Genomic DNA, 20,726 nt, shown 5'->3' with positions numbered 1-20,726 from the left:
TTGGGGTAGTCCTCCTCTTAAAATATGAATTGGGAAGGGGATTTAGATTCCTAATGTGAAAGAAAAATCATATATTAAGCGAGATACGACATAAGAGATGGAAATAAACTAATGAATAATTTGTGATTTAGAGTCGCTTTTTATAGGCGAACTCAATGTGAAATACATGTTTCATGAGTTTAGCTGCAAAATGCAATTTAAAATCACAACATTCTTAAATGATAAACACAAATATAGAATCCTTAACATCAAAAAAGTGAGTCATCTGTTAACTCTAAATGATAGACACAAACATAGAATCTCTAAAATCAAGGAGGTGAACCATCTATTAATCTATTACTATTGCTTAAGTTGTATTGTTGCTTAGTATAGGATTTTTCATAGTTCATTATAGGCTATACATGCAATGTGTCGAGCTCGTTAATTGAAAAAACTAACTGTTTATAAAATTTTTCCATATCAAAATAAATAAATAAATATACATACATACATACATACATATATGTATATATATATGCATATATATATACACACACAGATATATATATATATATATATGTATGTAAAAACTAAAGAGGGTACAGCTCATTAGATGAAGTTAGGTATTAATGTTTATAAAAAAGTTGAGTTAAATTGGAGAATTGTGTAAATGTGAACGAGGGTGATGATTGCAAGCGTGTATTTATATTTATACGTTAGGCTGTAATTCAGGTGTATTATTGAGTATATGCCACACATTCGGTGAAAAAATTGTTTGACGATAACCCCCATTTGGATTGCATTTTCTATCAGTTTTTATGGAAAAATACAGTAGTGATTTGATGTATGTGAGGGAAAAAGATAATAGAAAAATGTGATCACGAAAAACGACGCAATTTTTTGACAGAAAATAGCAATCCAAACAGGGCCTTTGGCATTCCTATACAAAACAAAATGAAACTAAAGTCGCAACAATTCATTACAATTCCTACTATTTTGAAAATGACATTTCACACTTACATGTACAACTAGTATGGATGAGGGGTTTGGAGGCAAAGTGAGAGAAAGGAGGATCTATTATCATGTTTGGATGTTTTAATGGATGAAGTAAAGAAAATTAAAAGGGAATTGAAAGCTTTCTCCAACGAAAAATGATCTAGTCGATATAGTACTCATTAACACGGTAAGATTAAAATGGACCAGATCGCACCATGTGCTTGGCTATGCATGTTAAGGATACTAATTGCAAAAGATATTAGTTACTAGACTATGAAAATAAAAATAAAATAATTGATGGCAAAAAATGAAAATTTATATTTTGTGAATATATTCTGAAAAAATGGAATAGAAATAAAATAACTCTAAATGTTCTTGACTTTGAGGAAATAATTTGAAGAAAAATAAATTAAGCGTTTCTTTTTATATTAATTAGTAGCAAATTTCACATGACATATTTTTATGGTGCAAACTAATTCAAGAGAGTGCTTATTATCTTGATTAACTTAAATAATCGGATGATTCCATATTCTATATTGTTGTGCTTAAATCATCAGCACAATTTACAATGTGATTGCATACTGAACCTACTTTTTTTAATCCAATGAGCTTAAATACTTGTATTAATTAAAATTCAACTAGTTACTGACTTGCAGAGTCACCACTACGCCTGCCACAAACTATTGAATTACCAACGATTGATGTATAGTACTTTTTTTGGGGGGTCTTAATTAATGCTAGCAAGTTCATTTATTTAAACATATATACATGTATAATATTTGGCTTGTAATCCTTATGAAGAGGTTATTTATTTATATGTCACAAATATAGTACTGCAAGTAGTAAGAATATAACTGAATCTAATCAAATTAAACATTCGAGCGTTCAAACTTACATATTTTTTTTTTAACGAACTTAAAATTGTGCTCAAAATTGACTTGTTCATTTATCAATTCGAATTCAAATAAGTTTTTATCGAACTGAGTTCGTGTAGTTCGAACGAAGTCGAATAGAGCCAAGTTAGATTCGAACATTGAATAGTTTCATTCGTTTTTCATTTTTCAGCTCTAGTGAATAAGACGCAATAATTTTTTAAGTAGTATATTTTGACCACGTATTTGCAAAGATATACGTGGAGATGTATTTGCAAAATATAAATGGCTTTTTGTACCCTTTAAAAGTCGCTATTATGAATGATGAACAACAGCTGTACAGTTGCATCGGAAGATATCTCATGGATATTGTTCCAACGGTTGGGGCCCATACACTATGACCCATCGAGTACGATACCAACTTTTAGAACACCCAACACAAATTAATGATATCGGGCAACTATGACCCACATTGCAAACAGGAAGAAAACTCCTGTCCAGTTCAGGCCCTGACAAGGACCCAACATGATGTAGAGAGGGCCAAGGACCAAACACATCAAGAGGGATTTAAAAAATCCAATCGCAGGCCCCATTCCCCTATGTACATGGCCTACAATTAAGTAGGGCCTTCATTGTTCTACAATTAAGTACAAATGTTTAGCCTATAAGCACCATCTTGTCGTCCTCTTACTTTAAACCATTAAAACCATGGGATGGACATGGTGTGGAACCACTCGAGTCGTAGTAAAACTTACTTAAAACCATTAAAACCATGGATCGCTATGCGCGTGTTGTAAGGTTTTCGAGTTTCAAACTTTATAATGGCAAATTGGTTACATAATGATCTTAATGGTTTTCATAGTGCAGAATCACCATCTTGGGTGGTGCCTACCAATATTAATAGATCATATAGACCAATGTGGGCTATTGATTTCTTTGTGTGTTGATTTAGTAATATTCCTTTATATGGTTTGTGGCTTCTTCAAATTTAACCCAAACAAATGGGTGTTAGTAGGGCCCATTGAGCATTATGAGATGACAAATAGGCCCAATCGGATTCGTTATCAATTGTCACTGAAATTTGACTTTCCAAGAGAAAGCCACCGTACCAATGTGTTTCAGGGGGTTAGCCCATCCTCTGTCGGGTCAGGCGGGACGTGCCCATTTTGACAGTTGTCAGATAGAGTGGGCCCAAGTGATGAGAATCTTCACTGTTAATGTGGACCTGTACGATTTTTGGGTCCAATTTTGGAGGGTTTGGAGGTCACCTAAGGGCCCGATATGGGATCTGGGATCTGGTCCTTTAAAATCAACCTGTTGCAATTTACAGCACCTTGTTTCCATTTTTTGAATGCCTATGGTTTGGTTTGTTTCGGTTTCAGTAGAAAGTTTAGGCAATGTTTTGAAACCAGCGAGGTGTTGGGATCAATTGGTCGGACCGGTTCAATCCTGATTCAATAATTTTTTTAAAAAAATAATTTATATAAATATATATGTACAAAATAAGATATGCAATGGACTAATTTAAGACTTTATATGATGAAAAATATAATATTTTCAAAGAACTTGGATTTTAATAAATAAAAATTTAAAATTAAAAGTTGCAACAATTAAATTTTATCTTAATTTCAATTGTATCTACCAAAAAAAATCTTAAATCCAACCCAAAAATACCACAATATTCTAAAATTATACAAAATTCACATCCATGGGAATTAGACATTGTGAGTTTAAATTTTTAATTCACGTTTTTGGAATTTAGAAATTGCAACTAACAAAAAAAAAAAAAAGTTTGGAGGAAGTTAGGAAAATAGAAAATAGAGATGCAAACTTCATAAAAGGCAAAAAATGAGAAGAAAATGAGTGGATGTGGCATTTAATAATTAGTCTTTAGGGTTAAGAAAAATCTATTCTTGATATATATATATATATATATATATTTCAATTTAATAGACAAAAACGAAAAAAATCGCTGGTTTAACGGTTCAAACGGTTCTTACCGATTTTTAAATCCAATCAACCCGAGATATTTATCGGACCGGAGTTATGACCGGTTTGCAATCCGACCAATCAAACTAGGCGGTCTGGTCCAGTTTTCAAAACAATGAGTTTAGGTGACCATGGTTAATGGTTCAACTAATATATTAATTAGTTTGAAGATTTATTGGGTAAGTTTCCAAAATATAGGTTGGATAATTAATTTTTTGTGATAAAATGACACCAAGACCTAGTTTAATAATCTAGTTTAGCATTTAAACTTAATGTGTTCAGATCTTAACATACTCCAATGTATTTGATAATAAAAAATAGAACATTTAAATTAATTAAGTGACACTAAATTTCCTAACAAAACTTGCTCCAAACAATAAGTGATAAACTATTCACTTATCACTTAATATGATATACATTCAAATGTATCAAATTTAGTATTTAGTAATTAACCTAATGAATTCTAGTTTCAGACTTCATATTTTAGTTTTCAAACTTTAATTTTATCAAATGTACCCCAAGTTTTAAGAGTTAAAATACTAACTCGATAGAATTGTAAACGAATCGAATCAAAGTTTTGAACTGTTAGGGTCGATTAGAAATTTTGATCTTGAATCCTATACGAATTTAAAATTTGAGTTCGACTTCGATTCGATATAGCATTCAACAAGTTCAAACTTGCTCAAAATTTTTTATTTTCTTATGTTTATCATTAATTTATTAATAATACATACATAATCCTTATATAACAAAATAATAAATAAATACATATTTCTGAAAAACATAAAAAAATTAATCGAATCAAATTGAGCCTAAATAAGTTGAACATGCATAAATTGGAACTCGATTCAAAACATTGGTCGAATCTTAATTCTTGTTCGAGTTTGAGTTCAACCTCACCAAAAATCGAACTCGAATTAAACCCTTAATGCGTCTAATCTGAACTATTCATTAAGAACTCGATTCTTTTACAACCCTAGGACTCACTAATTCTTTTTTTTTTTTTTTTGGGGGTCGCGAGAATAAGGTTCCATTGGAAAGAAATTGCGTAATTACAACTTTGCGAGGACAGTTGTATTGCAGGAAATCAGTGAAAACTAAAAATTATCATGCTGTGCTTCTGCATAAGGGGTTAACCAGATGGTAATGGTTTCTCAGCTCCGCAGAAACAGTGAGTGAGATCAGAACAAATCCAAATAAACCAGACCGATGAGGCAAATGCAACAATTTCATGGCTATCCTATAGAAACAAGTTGTCCAAAAATCACAATTTGATTTGGGCTTTGACCAATTTTGGAATCAATTCTCCCTCAAAAGTACGAAAAGAAAAATTGATTTATTAGATGGTTGTGTACATTAAGATTGACCTCCTGTATGTAACTGGTTTTTGAACTTCTGTAATGCATGACAAAGGTTCGTTTCGGCAAAGAGGGCAAGGCAAACGCCATTGTGTTACGCACTTTAATAAGATCAAGTGCACCCACTCAAAGTCAAGATGGGTAAAAGAAATGATTATGCTGAAGTTGCCATCCACATCGGTAGCTCTAATACCTATAGGCGGTTCCTAATCCTACATGCTTCGTGTTATGCATCATCATGCAAATAGTAATACGAGAGGGTTAATAACTCCACAGCCATCTAGAAAATTATGTTAGTAACTTGGATTTGAGAGTTATGTGTTTGGTTGGTCAGACTCCAAATCCAGGTTCACAGATGTTTCTGCCCAGTAGGAAGGGAGATAAATCACATCACTAAAGCTGGAAGAGTTCAGAACAGGCCAAAAAGGTGAGTAGCTTCACTTTCATCCACTGCAGAATTGATGGTAACAAATACAAGCCTGCAAATTAGTTTAGTAATTAGAATCCTCACAGAAAAAGGTCGAGGTCTGCTTCAGTTGAAGCATGCACATGTCAGGCAACAGCAATTAGAAGGCATCAGTCCAAGTTTAGAAAAGCACAACACCATCACACCCAGAAAACCTTAAAAAACTCTATCAATGAACACCAGAACTTCGGAAGAATGTGGTGGCACGATTATAAAGCACCAACAGCTAACAAAGATCACAGATAACGTTTAGCAATTACCGCTGTACCTATGTTGCACATACACTATCTTTACTTCGGTCCTAAATTTGACAAAAACAACAAGCCTGATAATAAGCTGAAAGTTATGACGACTTAGACCACTTTAAACCCAGTTGATGATACCAATGTGCCAACAACAGATGAAGCCAACTTCTCCGTACTGTGCTTGTTACTCTAATTAGTATCTTCTTAAGGCCATTGACATTCTCAGGAATCTCTCTCTTTTTTTCCTTCACTTGGTCAGTAATTTCTAGGTCATCACCGAAAAGATTACAATTCCTTCATCATCCAGTGCATCTTATCGGTGATAAGTCCTTCACTAGCATTTCTTTTTCCTTTGTTTCTCCTCTTCTCTCACCTTAAGAATTGCCTTCATCATCTTTAGCCTCTGGCTTACCTTTTCTTAATCCGTTCCTTCGGAAGTTACACCACTCTCCAACCCAAATTTAAACCAAAGCATTTGTCAACCTAGCTTGGGGATATACTAGGCTTCTTGAATATGTATGGCAGATTTGAAAATCATAAAAGACTTTAAGACTCATTGTATCTCTAGCAAAGCTATAGTTAATCCCAAAGATGATAATACTTCTGAAATTTAGCTTGCAAACGTGTTGCATAAAGTGTTACATAAGAAAGCTCACTGTCTACTCTAGATACGCTTCAAGTTTCCTGGGTAATACCAGTAAAATCATACTATGCAAAAGAAAATAGAAAATGAAAAAGGTCCCAAAAAGAAGAATACAAGATGAGAATAACTACTTGCGTAACTTGTCCTCAGTTTACATCAAAACTTGACATTTACATCCATTGAAAGAATATTTTCACGCAAACAGTTAATCATCAGTCCCCTAATCATTCTAAGAAGAATTATTACAATATGTAGAGCTAATATAATATCAAAATTTTCCTCAAAATTCCAGAATGGAAGATCGAATATCTAATTCTTCATTATCTGAATGGAAGACGGACATCACAACAGAAAATGTCCCAGCAGCATATATTCTACAAGCAAACACCAAGTCTTTAAGCATAATTAAAAACAAGAAATGCATGCATCCCCAGCTTCCATGAAAAAAAAAGTTTGGGGCAAACCTGGTCATGACAAGTACAAAGAGAAGTAAATAGAATCCCAGCTTGACTACCCGAAGCTTCTTCTCTACACTAAGGACTCTGAAAACTTCAGTTACATCAATAAGATGTTCTCTCTTCATAAATCTGAAACACAAGAAACAACATAAATGACAACAAAGAAAAAATTTGGAGTTCATTGCACATAAATCAAATGGCTTCATGAAACAATAAAGGGAAAATCACCAATTTAGTCCTTGAACTATTTCACTAAAGCCGATTTGGTCTCTTAACATTTTATCGCATGCATTAAGTCCTTTAACTAAAATTTTTGTGCCAATTGAGGACCTATACGGTGTCACCACCCAAAACATATGTTTCTGTACCCAAACCAACGGCGAGGCAGGTGCTTTTTTGGAAGTAAAAAATACGATTTTTCCACGGGAAGCAAGATTTTCTACGGGAGTTTGAGGACTAAATCCAGCCACAACTACCATTGCACTTGATGACCCAAGCTTGCAATCAACTGATCCACCACCAGTACTGAAAACCGAGCTCCCCAGTCACAAGCACTTCTATGCTCAAAGATCCAATCTTGAAATCAAAATGGTATCACCGTGCATGGGTGGCAAGTGGATGCACGACTGTGCTAGTTTCTCTAGCCAAGTCGGTCACTGTTGCAGCTGATTCGGGCATATGGCTACAGCCCATTTTAGCAGGGCTAGTCGGCTACATGCTGGCAGACCTTGGCTCTGGAATCTACCACTGGGGCATTGATAACTATGGCGATGAAAACACCCCGGTTTTTGGTAGTCAAATTGAAGCATTTCAAGGCCATCACAAATGGCCGTGGATCATCACAAGGCGCCAATTTGCTAACAACTTGCATACTCTAGCTCGAGCTGTTAGTTTCACAGTTCTCCCTATAGACCTTATCTTCAATGATCCTGTGCTGCATGGTTTTGTTGGTGTCTGCTTAGGCTGCATCATGTTTAGCCAGCAGTTCCATGCCTGGGCTCACAGTACAAAGAGCAAGCTTCACCCATTGGTGGTGGCACTGCAAGATGCTGGAGTGCTGGTATCTAGATCAATTCACGGAGCTCATAACCGTCCTCTATATGACAGCAATTACTGCATCGTAAGTGGCGTTTGGAACGAGCTTTTGGATACATACAAGGTTTTTGAAGCCCTTGAAATGATCTTGTTCTACAAACTGGGAGTAAGACCACGGTCCTGGAGTGAACCTAGTCCCAGCTGGACAGAAGAGACAGATACCTCATCTCTAATTGCAGAGTCATAATTCAATTTTTTTTTATTACTTATTCTTTTCTGCATGCTTTGGATGAAAGCATTCTCACAGCAAAATGGCTGCTGTTGATGGATCCTTCTCCACTGTAAAGTAATTATTGATTAACCAAAAAAAATTAATCAACCACAATTCAATTCTCTTGAAACACCATCCCCCTCCCACCCCCCTTCGCGGGGCCTTCTTTGGAAAAAAAAAAAAAACTTTTCCAGCTGCATCAAACACCCTGCAATGGTATCTTGCTTCCCGTAGAAAATTGTACTTTTTACTTCCAAAAAAGCCCCTACCTCGCCGTTGGTTTGGGTTCAGAAACATATATTTTGGGTGGCGACACCGTGTAAGTCCTCAATTGGCATAAGAATTTTAGTTAAAGGACTTAATGCATGCAATAAAATGTTAAGGGACCAAATCGGCTTTAGTGAAATAGTTTGAGGACTAAATTGGAGATTTTCCCAACAATAAATGATGACAAAGCATATTTGGCTCAACAGAGAACACCTTTCATGGGACTAAGTTAAAAAAAGACAGTCAGTTCGCGTAAAGAAAACAGGATAGGATGGAATAAATGCAGAATTACAGAGAGTACAGTTCAGATTATAAGTTACAACTCCAGCATATGCATAAACGGGCCAGACAATCAACCAATCTAGAACCTGATAGTTTAAAACCCTTACTTCCTCAAATTGATGTAAGCTGCTGGAAGAGTAGCCAGGAAGAAGAACCAGTGCCCTGACAGAAGAAATAGAATGGAGAATGCGCCATGCAGCAAATACTCAGGAATCACCACATGGTTGATGCGAGATGATGATTCATATGGGTTTAAGTAGTCAGCCTCCAAATCTGATAAACTCACAATCTACAGAAACCCATTACAATATTGAGATACAGGCATAGATGCTTAATAGCAAGAATATACAAGAATGTAACTGGAATCTGTCCAAGAATGGGCAAGCATATGAGATGTTCAACCACTTAAGCACAAGATATAGAAAAACAAAATGCGGATAAAATGAAAAATTGCCTTCATAGCAGAGTGTTTGAAGAGGTAATTTGCAAGTGTGTCCTCCACTGACACGTCTTTTGATTTGGATACCGATTTGTAGTAATAACAAAAGGCAGCATCACTATCTCCTATCAGGCTTGTCTTTTAACTAACTTAAGGCTTCTTGTCCTTTAATTCTCTCAGCAACATGACAATTGACAACGTACAGTATGTAAGAGGTAAATAGGAACTAACAGAAATCCAGCCTTCCCCTTTCTTTTAGTTTATTCTCTATAACTGCTTTAACCCCGCATGCATTTGTCGTAATCACAAGATTTTTAACTTTCCCTTAAACTTATCGCTGAAAAGGACACCTGATCACATCAAAAACCAAAAAACTTCTCCCTTTTTCTCTCGAATCAAATTCGTTTGGAGGAGAAGAAAAGCAACAAAAACCGGGCCAGGGACAAAGTACAATCTTCTATAGCTTACATTTTTATATTCTTCTTCTTATTCTTCTATTTTTCATTTTTTCCCCCTTGATCTCTTTACCAAACAAACAGAAAGTAATGCTACACCAAAACAAAACAAAAATTTAAAAAAAAAAGGCTTTTGAGCATCAGAATTTCGCAGAATCGATCTTTTTTTCCCCTTCTATTAGTGGTGAGAATTCTTATCGTTAAGCAGAAGAAAGTAGAAAAAGCAACAATGGCATTGCCTTCCTCCCAAAACCACAATAATTTCTCCAGTAATATTACATGAAAACAGTGTGAATGAGCATAAGGAACATAAAGGGCTTACAGGGGTTTCCTTAAAAATTAAGGAAAACAAAAGGAAAAAAAAAAGGTACCTGGTAGAGATTCAATGCGATGAGACCCATATTCATGAGGAAAAAGATAATCCAGAGAAGGGGTTCCAAATCCATCGATTCTTCTTAAACTAGCTAATCACTCTCGTGCTGAAAAAAATAGAAGAAGTTTGATATAGTAGTACTCGATGGTAAATGAAGGAAGCTTTCGAGGATTCTTTGCAAGGGTTTATGAGTTATCACTCGGCACTAGCTCAGTTTAAGCCTTAAAGGTTACGAATCGAACTAGGATACTTCCATTCCCACCTTTTTCATTTCTTCCGTTTAGGTGATTTCCATTTTTCTAATGGCTGTGCCTAAAAGGAAAAGGAAAAGGTAAAATTAGAATCATTAACGTAGGAAAGGTGACTTCTTAATCCCTAATTTTTGTTTATATAATTTGTTTGGATCGTGAATTATTTGTAAAATTTTGTCTACTTGCACATTTTTTAACATTTTTTTTTATCTCACATGCATTATATCAAAAAAATATTACTGTACTTTTTTTCCCAATTTTTTTTTCAAATAATCTACTATCCAAGCACACTGTTTATCTCTCCCACAAATTGACAAAAAAAATTTTGCATATTTTTTATCTTCTAATTATTTTACATTATTTAGATAATTATACTAATACATTTAATTTACATAATTATATTTACATAGTGATAGTATATATACTTTTGTCATTCGATGCGTGATTCATATACAAAATTTATATTTTAAACTTAAATTCAGATGTCATGCAACAAATGGTAATAGTGTGTATGGTATCAATGTATGGAAGATTAATCTAATATATTTTATGTTTAACGGTAGGAATTTTTGTAATTGAGATTATGTAATGTATATTGCTATGATCAACTTGTATTTTAATACTAATTTTTTTGTGCAAATGTTTACTATTTTGATTCATACGTCATCTACGGAAATACGAAGTTCTCATATTTATTGAAAGTCAAAGTAGTATGGTTACGGCATTGTTAAGACCAAAAAGCCCTTGATTCATGTTTTCGATTCAAAATCTCCTATCAATTTAAAGCTGTTAATCGAGCCGAGTCGAGTCGAGTATTTGGCTGCCGAGCTCGACTCGATTTCGTTAGGAAAACGAGCTTTAAAATGTGTTCGAACTCGCTCGTTAAATGTATATGTGACTCGAGTTCGAATTCGTGCAAATTAACCTTAATAAAAACCTATATTTTTTAATTTTTATAATTTCGATTTCTAAAATGACAAATATGATATTCATTAACGAGCTCTAACAAGCTACTCGAGTATCAAACGAGCCGACTCGACTCGTTAACTAAACGAGCATGTTTCGAGTTCGAGCTCGACTCGTTAACCAAAATTAACGAGCCGAGCTCTAACGAGCTTTCGAGCTACTCGATTGACTTAACAGCTTTACCTATCATTGCACTATGCGATGATATATTTATTTTTAGATTATAAAAGCATTACAAATACTATACCTTTTAAAGTTATAGATATATGTACATTGTACAGCTCCCTCTTTCAAAAGTTACTTTGATTTGGCCATTATTTTATATTGCTCGCTAAAGTGTCTACAAAAGAAATGTTTAAACACCTGCACAAGTTGATGCGACCCTGATATAGTGATCTTGACATGGTGACTAAAGTTAAGATTTCAGAATTGTTGAGCTGCCTATTGATGATACTGGAGTCAGTAGTATTTTGGATGCGAAGCTGGGAAGTTGAGTGATATCTTGTTTACTTTGATTTGGTTGCTTGAGGCGTGGCTGAGTAAAAGTATATGCTATTTCAAGAATTGGTCTCAAATGGACATTTTGTATTATGGTTGCTTGCAAAAGATGCATGGGACCAGTTCCTAACTTCTTGAACACCTATTATTCTATAGAAAAAAGAAGAAAACTCAGCTTGTTATCCTCAGAGATCCCAAAACTCTGCCAGATAATAGCATTCATCTCAAGGGAAATTGTTCTCGAAAGTTACTCATAAATATGCTAGTGCATAATTGAAGTAACTCGATCTCCAGTGGGAGTCATTAATGGTAGGAACATTTTTAAGGGGTTCATTATATAGCGGATAGCATCCACGACTTCATTTTTGTGCCAACGTAGATTTCACATTTTCACGTCCTACTGTAATTGTATGAAGATATATATATATATATATATATTGAGAAGAAATCACGGTGAGGAAAAAATAATATTGAAACTTTCAAAGGCAAAAGGAAATAAAAAAGTGTAGGACGAATTTGGCCATTTTCCCATTCTAGAATATGTTCATGCAAGAGCTTTCTGTTTTTGTCTTCTTCGTTACAAGATCAAAAGCTAAAATGGAATCTTGAAGCCCAAAAAACATATAAAGATGAAACAAAAACAACTTTGACTAGACATGCCCAAGGCTCTACAACCGATGGTTTCGGTTTAAAAATCGATGGATTCAATCCTTTTGAAACGTGGAATTTAAATTGAGTCTTATAGAGACGGTTATAGTTACGGTTCTTGAATTTCTAATTTTGATTCCAATTTTTTTCGATTACGGTCCAATTCTTTTAGTTATGTTTAAATACTTGTTCTTATAAAATTGTTTTAAAAAAATGATGATGAATGTAAAAAAAAAAAAAAAAAAAAACTTAATTGTATTATCATGCGCAAGGAAAAGTAAAAAATAATGCAAATTCTATGAAAAAAGTCTTATTATTGATTACATTAGATTGATCTTGAATTTAGATTAATTACGAGGTATAGACTTACTAACGGGATCGGGATGGGACAATAGATTGTAGCGTCTGAATTGAAACTGTCCATATTAGATGCTTATTATTATTGATAATAAACTCTATACTGGCAAATAAATTTAAGTAGCAAATGTTTTATTTAGATGATTTGAGCTGATCATAAATCACTACTGATTCCGGTTTCGATTCAAAATTTTGGTAAACCTGAGTTTGAACCTTTAGTTATGATTATGACTTCGATTTGTTCCAATTCCGATTTAACAAATTCCCGGATCAAATGATCAATTCCAGTTCAAAACTGAACCGTAACCACCCCTAACTCCGGTTTGTTTACACCCCACAGAAGCGTAAAACGGCCACCGACCAAAATCCTCCGAGCCCAATCGCGTCACAAAAAACTGATCGAGTCAACGACGACGTTTGATACGTGTCATTTTGCTCCAGTTCAACTGAAATTTCGCTTCAAAAACATCCTAGCTCTGGGCAGACACCCAACTCCAGAGCAAAGACTTGAAGAAGATTGAAGAAGCTTCCAAATTAGACCATTTTCTTTTCATCACAATTCAACCGAAACCTAACTTGTGCTCTAGCCTCTAGTTATACTTTTCTTCTTCTTCTTCAGTAAAATCTGGAATGTCCAAAGTATCTACTCACTGGTAATAAATCAGCAATCCTTTACTTCGATATGCTTCTATTCTCCACTTTTTTTTGTCTTTAGCTTGTCTTTTATTCCAATCACACTGGCAAACTCAATTCATATGCATTTCCTGATGTGGGTTCTTCTCTATTTTCTTTTGCTTTTAACAACTGACTTCTCCTTGGTTTCTTGAGAAGGTTTTGTGTTTTATTTCTTTTTTCTTCATGCTCGTTTCCTATACTCATGTTGGCTTCTGCCTGTTTCCTTGCATAAGAGTGTAATGATCTTTTTCAATATTTTGTGGATTTTTTTGATGTTTTCTATTGTTCATTACTTCGCGGGATTAAGGTTTAGATGTCATGAAACACTAATGCATTTGACATTCTTGTCTTGGTGTTGGTGTTTTGTTTGTAACTTCTCATTGATATATCTCATACCTCGGTTGATTCCCCTGGTAGTTCATTTGGCTAGGCTGGAATTATTCTACTCGTCTATCGGTTTTCTGGTATTCCTGGTAACTGATAACCTGACTTTCTAGAGACTAAACACTTTTCAGCTCTAAATTGTTGCAGTGGTTAAATTGGTGTTTGATTAGCTTAGATAATAAGACAATGTGGTAAGTCCTTTTAAATATAAGTTTCTTAATGACTTGCATCCAATTAAATGGCGTATTTTAGCAGATTCCTAGTACGGATATGTACGGTACTCATGTTTTGTTTCTCATTAACTAAAGAGTTGAACTTCAAGCCTATTGGATGTGTTCAACAAACTTTCTTACTTTTGGCTTTGATGGGAAGTCATTATAGTAAGTGATATCTTGGCTTCAGTAAGAGCTAATTTCCCCAGATGATCTGTCATTTAATGCATAGCCGAGCTTAGTGCTCCATTGCCGTTAGATGCAACTGTTAACTATATTTGATAGTCAACTAGGAAAGTTTACTGATGACCTGAAGTGCAAAACTTTAATGTTGAAAGGTGGATCTGTTTGGGTATCTGCTAACTCTAGCAAATCATCTTTTCATGAACTAGAATCTAGCTGTAAGCAAAATACCTTAGATTACTTCTTCTTACATGGAACTTGGAGATGCTATACTGCAGAAAAGGGTTGCAATAGCAAGAAGATCCTCTAAACATGTCTGTTCTTGTCAACTTGATGCATACATACCTGTGCTTGAAATGAAACTTTGTTACAACAGTTTATTGTTCTCAAATGTACTCTCCTATGTGCCTCTTTGGTGCTTCTAATGAAATACTTTGAATTCTTAAAGAGTGAAAATGGTATCTCTCTCAGGGAAGTAGACTTCGATTTTAAACTCTATGTGTGTTGGGAAGAGTATTGCAAGCTAAGCAAGAAGAGTGACTAAACTTTTGTTTTCCAGGTGACCGAAAATTGGCCGTAGTGTAGTCTTTGACACGGCCTTTCTTGTCATGCTTGCTTGTATGCCCATGTGAACATCATGGCTCGTTCTTCCATCAGCATATATGTGAGAAACATGGTCCTTCCCAGTGGGAGTGTCCACAGTCAGATAAGCAACAGTTATTGCAGTGTCACCTTGCGTGCACCGTCGAATTTGTGCTTTTTGCATGTCTCTACAAAGCATCCAAAACTAAAATTATCAGCAATCATGCCTCTACGAAGGACAAGCTCATATTCATCTCCTGTTGGATTCCAAGCCTCCCAAAGAAGCTGTTTTGGGTCTTGCATCTCCAAGCCGCTGAGCAAAGGCCATTCCTTAACAGTTAGAAGCAGATATGACCATGGATCTTTGGTGAAATCATGCCTTGACATTTCACTCAGGTCCCCAAAATTGAATGTGCGGCTTCTGGCTCCTTGTCAAACCAGAATCCAGTGGTCACAGCGCTTAGCATCTGCAGGGCTATTCATTGGATTGGTTTGTTGTTCGAGTTCTGAACCTGTTCGTGCAGATGCACTTGAGGCTAAGCAGCACCAGGAAGCATCTTATTCTCACGGGAAAATAGTCTGTAATGACTATTCTGTAATTGGTGAGCTGCAAGTTCTTGTTGTCTTCCTTCTGAAACTACTCAATAAGAGTTCAAATTGTAGGTCGGGTTGGCAGAATCTCCTTGTTACTGGGCTTGGAAATTCCCAAAATCATACTATTTGCAATAGAAAAGCAAAATAATGGCTGATTTATACAGCATTGCTGAGATAGTATGAAAGATCACCGCTTCTTTCACTTCTAAGTTGATGCACTACCAAGCGTCACTGTTAGGATTGTCTAGATCTGGTAAAAATTTGTACAGAAAATTTAGTTGAGCTCCTTCCGGGATTCTTCCACATCCTTGGGCATGAATTTTGGGTTGAAAGAGAGTTAAGGGGTGCATGTAGTTGATTCTTCATGTAATTTGAGTCTGAGGATCTGAATTACATCTCTGATTAAACTCAATTTCCGAATTGCAAGTGAATAGAAAGTGAAATGAAATCTCAGTTGTGCAGTGATCAGTGTGCTGACCCATAATGATACTTTCTGGGAATACATAAGGAATTAGGTTGTAGTTTTCCTTTTTGTGTTATTTGATTGCCTAGCTGATAGAGGGTGATGTTAGTTGCATTGGATCCGTCATAAGACAAATGCTCCACAATTTGCAGGCATTCCAGGAGATGGGAGATGCTTGTTTCGTTCTGTTGCCCATGGGGCTTGTTTAAGAGCAGGAAAGCCTGCTCCAGATGAGAAATGTCAGAGGGAACTAGCAGACGAGTTACGAGCCAGAGTATATTTTCTTTCCTCTTTTTGACTGCATAATTGATGTAGAATTTCTTTGCCAAAATCAGATAAAGGGCTGTAGTTGTGTCCAAGTCAACCCTTGAGTTGGAAGAAGAGTTGATTTCTGCTTTTCTTATTGACCTTGTTCCCGATAAAAATGCCAAAAATTTTCATCCACTTTTTGATTAACTAAATATGAGTTTAAAAACCCTATTTTATTGCTGGAAACCATCGGCTGCTGAGATATTTCTGATATAAGCTATTCAGGGGGGTGGTGTTAAGACATCTGTAGTAAGTAGATTCTGCAGGTGGTTTGGTGAACTTAAAACTTCAGCATGCATATTCCGTTGAACTTTCCAAAGCTTTCGACATGATCTGGACATCAAACTATATTTTAGCCTTAAGGTTCATTAACTCCAACAATTAACTGTCTTCACTAAAAGATGTAACCCTAGGATGTATGAGTAGTTCATCTTCGAGCTTTCATCTTTATATCTTGCCTCTAATGCATGTATGTCCATTCATATCTTGCACAAGAGTTGAAATACGTGTATTAGCTCAACATCAGTATTTAAGAGCTACAAAACCACATACTACTGGCCTATTTTATAGCTTAAAACATGTTAACATCATATTGTGTGTTTCTTGTATTTCTCTTGATCATTGACCTCTCCTTGGGTAAACACTCTCAAGCTTGTATTCATTGGAAGTTTGTTGTTAGTTCCTGTTTATAGATGGAGGACTTAGGGGTTAAAATTTTGCTGAACTATATCAGTTACAATCTGCATGTCTCTTTCGAGGTTAAACTTTTCAAACACATTCCATGGACACTCTTATGACTTTGGATCTGCTGATGTTGTAGGTGGCAGATGAGTTTGTCAAGAGACGCAAGGAGACAGAATGGTGAGCAAAATATTTGTACTTTAATTATATGACTTGACTGATTTTTCCTTCCATGCGGGTGTGTTATACATTTTTCCTACAGTTGAGATCATGCCTACTTACTGGCATGGAAGTTGCATGACTGTATTTAACCATATCTGCAGTAATTGTTATGATAAAAAGGCATCATTGGATTTACTTCTGCATGATTGTGTCATTCTATCTACAAGTAACAGTGTATTATTTCTTATCCTTCGTGTCTACATTTTTTAGTTGATTAATCACTGTATAACTCTATTTTCAGGTTCATAGAAGGTGATTTTGACACCTATGTTTCAAATATGAGGAAACCTCATGTATGGGGAGGTGAACCAGAATTGTTGATGGCTGCTCATGTTCTGCAGTGAGTACATTTTTCTTTCTAGTTGTACCATGTAACTCTGCGCGTCTCTGTGTGCATCTCATTTGCCACTTATCTTTAGTGTTAGATCTAGTCGGCCTTCACAGTTCACATTGTGAGATTCTTAATTACGGCAATAATGAGTTTTGTGCTTATTCTAGAAAGTCTGGCATGCCTTTTGGCTTATAAGAGTATTGAAAATTTTTTTTTTTTTTACCTTTCAAAAATAGAGAAATATTGTGGGTTTTGCTGGGGCTCCCAAAATTGAGAAATCAACGTCTAGGAAGTCAACTTTTAAGGCGATCTTATAGAAATCTACTTCTTGTTTTTACTTTTTTTCTCTGTTTCCCCTTTCTTGAGTGACTGTTTTTCTTTTTCTTCTCAAACTCCTTCCACTCCTCCTCAAGTCTTTTCTCCCGTTCTTCCAACCAAACAGTGAAAGATGCTGGGGGAGGTGTGTCTCACATGATGTGCTGTTTGGCTGGTCTTCTACTTTATTTTTCCCTTTCCATATGTCAATAGAGAATTTACTGAGAAGACGAGAAGAGGGGGGGGATCAAATGAAGCAGAAGAAAATGGATAAATAAGAAGAGGAAGAAGTTAGATGTCGCTATGTTGGGAACCCAAGTAAAACCAACAATATTTCTTTAATTTCCAATAAAGATATCAATGTTTGGGTAAATAACTTCACTCTCCCCACTTTTCTTTGATTTTTGTTTTTTGACCTTTTTTTTTCACGGCAGTTTAATTATCATATTGATGATAATGTGACGCACAGCAGAGATTATTTTAAGTTTCTTCCAATGCAAAATCCTGTTCACACGTTTTTTCTACCTTTAGATAAGATGAGCTTCTCATAGTTTGTATAGGCCTTTAGGAGTTTGAAAATTTCTAGTGCTCTTCCATAGCTATGAGGTGAATGTTTCATGTGAATTCAGGATGCCGATCACGGTCTACATGCGTGACCAAGACTCTGGTGGTTTGATATCCATTGCCGAGTATGGGCAAGAATATGGGAAGGATGATCCCATTAAAGTCCTGTATCATGGCTTTGGTCATTATGATGCTTTGCATATTCCTAGGAAGACTGGTGCAAGATCTAGACTTTAAACTCTTCTTCTAAATGCTACTAATTAAATTAGATTTGGTTCATGGTCGATTGCACTTCCTTTTCTTCACACCATAAAATTGGATGGTTTCTTAGAGCAGGTTTTTCCCATATTGTCATTCTAACTGTTGCTAGAAATGAATGAGTTCAGCCTGTCATGATCTGTACCATATTCTTTGTGACCATATAAAGCTTTTTGCCATTGGTGCTTTCATTTGGAATTTTTCTGGTTAAGTCGACTGACATTAGACATTGAAAACAATACTGAGGAGTCATGCTAAGGAGATTTTGCTGTTATATGGCTGTATTTATCTATTCCTTTGCATGCTCAGGTAAGTAGATGTACGTCAAAGCTTGTAGAGATCCAGGTTGAGGGGAATGAGATCACAGGATCTACATAAACTAAATTGAATTATTCGTGAAGTTAGTAGTCCATGCTTCTTTACAAAGCTGTTCCAAGATCTACTTCTGAATTTTAAGCAGTATATATAGACTGCACGAGAAGGTTTACTATGGTCAATGAGTAAATATCCAGCAACTAATTGCAAATGATTGGATTCTCAATTAAATTGTGTACTTTTATCACATGGGATGCAATGTATAGTCCTTGCTAGTTGCTCTACTTGATAGACATGTTAAGATGTCTCTGTAAGCTGGGCTTGGGTCATAATTGCGAATTGAATAGTAATAGTGGGAGCATGTTTCTCAGGAGTGTAGGATTTGTCAGTAGGACCCAAAAAAATAAAACAATAGTAGAGGATGTCTAACAGTATGCTGGATTATAAATGGGGCACCTATATGATCTGCAATCTTTCAAGTCCTCCAGTGGTGGTCCATCATGTTTAATGGGGCAAAGTTGCCTGCAATGATTGCCTTTTCTCACTGTTTCCTTTTTAACAAACCTTAGATCAAGGAGGTCGGGATTCGAATTCACCTGCAGTGAAAAAAAATCTAAAGGAGGTGGTAGAGCATTTCTTTGATCTAGTCAGGTTTGTGCACCTGCTGCTAACTTTTTACACAGTCTCTTCCCGTAGAATACAATAGATTAGGTTATAAGAATATTATTGTTTCGGCCAAAAAAAAAAAAAAAAAGATCAAGGGGACTGGGGTTTTGCTTTGCTAATAAACAGTTAGAGATGCCCAATTCAGCTGATAGGGACAAAACTTTTAAGTTGTTTGACTCTCAAACACCCTAATTTTCCCTTCTAATCTGCAGAATTGCTTCTGTCCCAAATGAACTAGGATGAATTGCTCCCATAGTCACATGAACCAAACAAAGGTTTTTGGTATCACCCGTGAAGATGATCATTTCTCTATGTCTGTACCAATCATAACTATCACCACTTCATTGTGACTAATTAACATGACTACAAAGTTTTCATCATAACAAATTAACAAGAAAGGTAATATGGTGTTTATTGGTTTTGTGATGGTATAGAACTAATGATGTATGAAATAACTGTGACAGAAAATATGGACATAGTAACTAGGATGAAAGAAGGTAGATGAATAGTCAAAGTCAAATTTATTGTCCAGCTGCAGGTGCCTGCAGCGAGAAATAAAGGAGGTGCAGTTATTTCACACCCCTGTTGTAGGATTTTGCTTGACAATGATCCCCCTCACTGAATATTAGTTCGGCCCATGTTGCTTGCAGAGAACTATTCCGCGCTGTTTTTGGACCCATTCGTCGCCCTTAACGGTCGCGAGCCTTAAAATCGGTAAATGAAGAGGCCCTGCGGTTAAATGGACCAGGACCACACCGACTCATCATGGTCCACTGTCTGAGGCTTGCGCTGTTTCTGCAACCACTGAAAGAGAAACCCAAGCCTTGTAGTTCTAATCTATAGATGACTTGTTTTAACCTGGATACTAAGGCCGTGTTTGGATTATAGTTTTTCAGTGAAAAATTTTTACGTTTTGTTCTGTGAATATATTTCTCATTCATCTTTACTTCACACAAATCAAATCGTTACAGTAAATTATTCTACAAAAACTCCTAAAAATAGCAATATAAATAGGTCTGAGGAAAGTCTATATAATTGGACAACAAAAATTCGACAGCCACTAATAAACTCTTTAACTCTTTACTTCCAATTTTTTTTTAACCATATGTATTATACTAATACAA

General features: G+C 35.5%; 3 protein-coding genes across 4 annotated transcripts; 2 read left to right on the top strand and 1 right to left on the bottom strand.

Annotated features, from left to right (window-relative positions):
* Positions 1-5,254: 5,254 nt before the first annotated feature.
* Positions 5,255-10,414, bottom strand: LOC113692167 (protein cornichon homolog 1-like). Of its 2 annotated transcripts, none has more exons than XM_027210536.2 (4): positions 10,127-10,414; positions 8,969-9,150; positions 7,013-7,135; positions 5,255-5,673 (listed from the first exon to the last, which is right to left on the bottom strand). In XM_027210536.2, the coding sequence occupies exons 1-4, from the start codon at positions 10,199-10,201 to the stop codon at positions 5,604-5,606; spliced, it is 450 nt and encodes a 149-aa protein (XP_027066337.1). In that variant the 5' UTR covers positions 10,202-10,414; the 3' UTR covers positions 5,255-5,603. The 2 variants fall into 2 exon arrangements, with proteins under 2 accessions (XP_027066337.1, XP_027066336.1); XM_027210535.2 differs by lacking the exon at positions 5,255-5,673 and adding an exon at positions 6,643-6,922 and having other exon boundaries at positions 10,127-10,397.
* LOC113693864 (fatty acid desaturase 4, chloroplastic-like) lies at positions 7,566-8,288 on the top strand. Its single transcript, XM_027212612.2, has one exon. The coding sequence runs from the start codon at positions 7,566-7,568 to the stop codon at positions 8,286-8,288; it is 723 nt and encodes a 240-aa protein (XP_027068413.1).
* Positions 10,415-13,002: 2,588 nt separating the features above from the next.
* Positions 13,003-18,819, top strand: LOC113691497 (OVARIAN TUMOR DOMAIN-containing deubiquitinating enzyme 4). The gene is made up of 6 exons (XM_027209645.2): positions 13,003-13,501; positions 14,862-15,486; positions 16,094-16,215; positions 17,071-17,111; positions 17,395-17,493; positions 18,429-18,819. Exons 2-6 carry the CDS (start codon positions 14,940-14,942, stop codon positions 18,598-18,600), a joined length of 981 nt encoding a protein of 326 aa, XP_027065446.1. The 5' UTR covers positions 13,003-13,501; positions 14,862-14,939; the 3' UTR covers positions 18,601-18,819.
* Positions 18,820-20,726: the final 1,907 nt, after the last annotated feature.

Source organism: Coffea arabica, chromosome 6c (assembly GCF_036785885.1).
Source record: "Coffea arabica cultivar ET-39 chromosome 6c, Coffea Arabica ET-39 HiFi, whole genome shotgun sequence".
Classification (NCBI taxonomy): domain Eukaryota; kingdom Viridiplantae; phylum Streptophyta; class Magnoliopsida; order Gentianales; family Rubiaceae; genus Coffea; species Coffea arabica.
Note: the sequence above shows the minus strand (reverse complement) of the source record. Positions and strands in the feature narration are given on the sequence as shown.

Excerpts from the sequence above, each read along its gene's own strand:
- LOC113693864 (XM_027212612.2), top strand. The coding sequence starts at position 7,566 with ATGCTCAAAGATCCAATCTTGAAATCAAAATGGTATCACCGTGCATGG.
- LOC113692167 (XM_027210535.2), bottom strand. The coding sequence starts at position 10,201 with ATGGATTTGGAACCCCTTCTCTGGATTATCTTTTTCCTCATGAATATG. Across the intron at positions 9,151-10,126 it reads TCGCATTGAATCTCTACCAG|ATTGTGAGTTTATCAGATTT; the intron begins GTACCTTTTTTT and ends GGGTTTCTGTAG. Across the intron at positions 7,136-8,968 it reads GCTTACATCAATTTGAGGAA|ATTTATGAAGAGAGAACATC; the intron begins GTAAGGGTTTTA and ends CTTGTGTTTCAG.
- LOC113691497 (XM_027209645.2), top strand. The coding sequence starts at position 14,940 with ATGGCTCGTTCTTCCATCAGCATATATGTGAGAAACATGGTCCTTCCC. Across the intron at positions 17,112-17,394 it reads AGACGCAAGGAGACAGAATG|GTTCATAGAAGGTGATTTTG; the intron begins GTGAGCAAAATA and ends CTCTATTTTCAG. Across the intron at positions 17,494-18,428 it reads ATGGCTGCTCATGTTCTGCA|GATGCCGATCACGGTCTACA; the intron begins GTGAGTACATTT and ends ATGTGAATTCAG.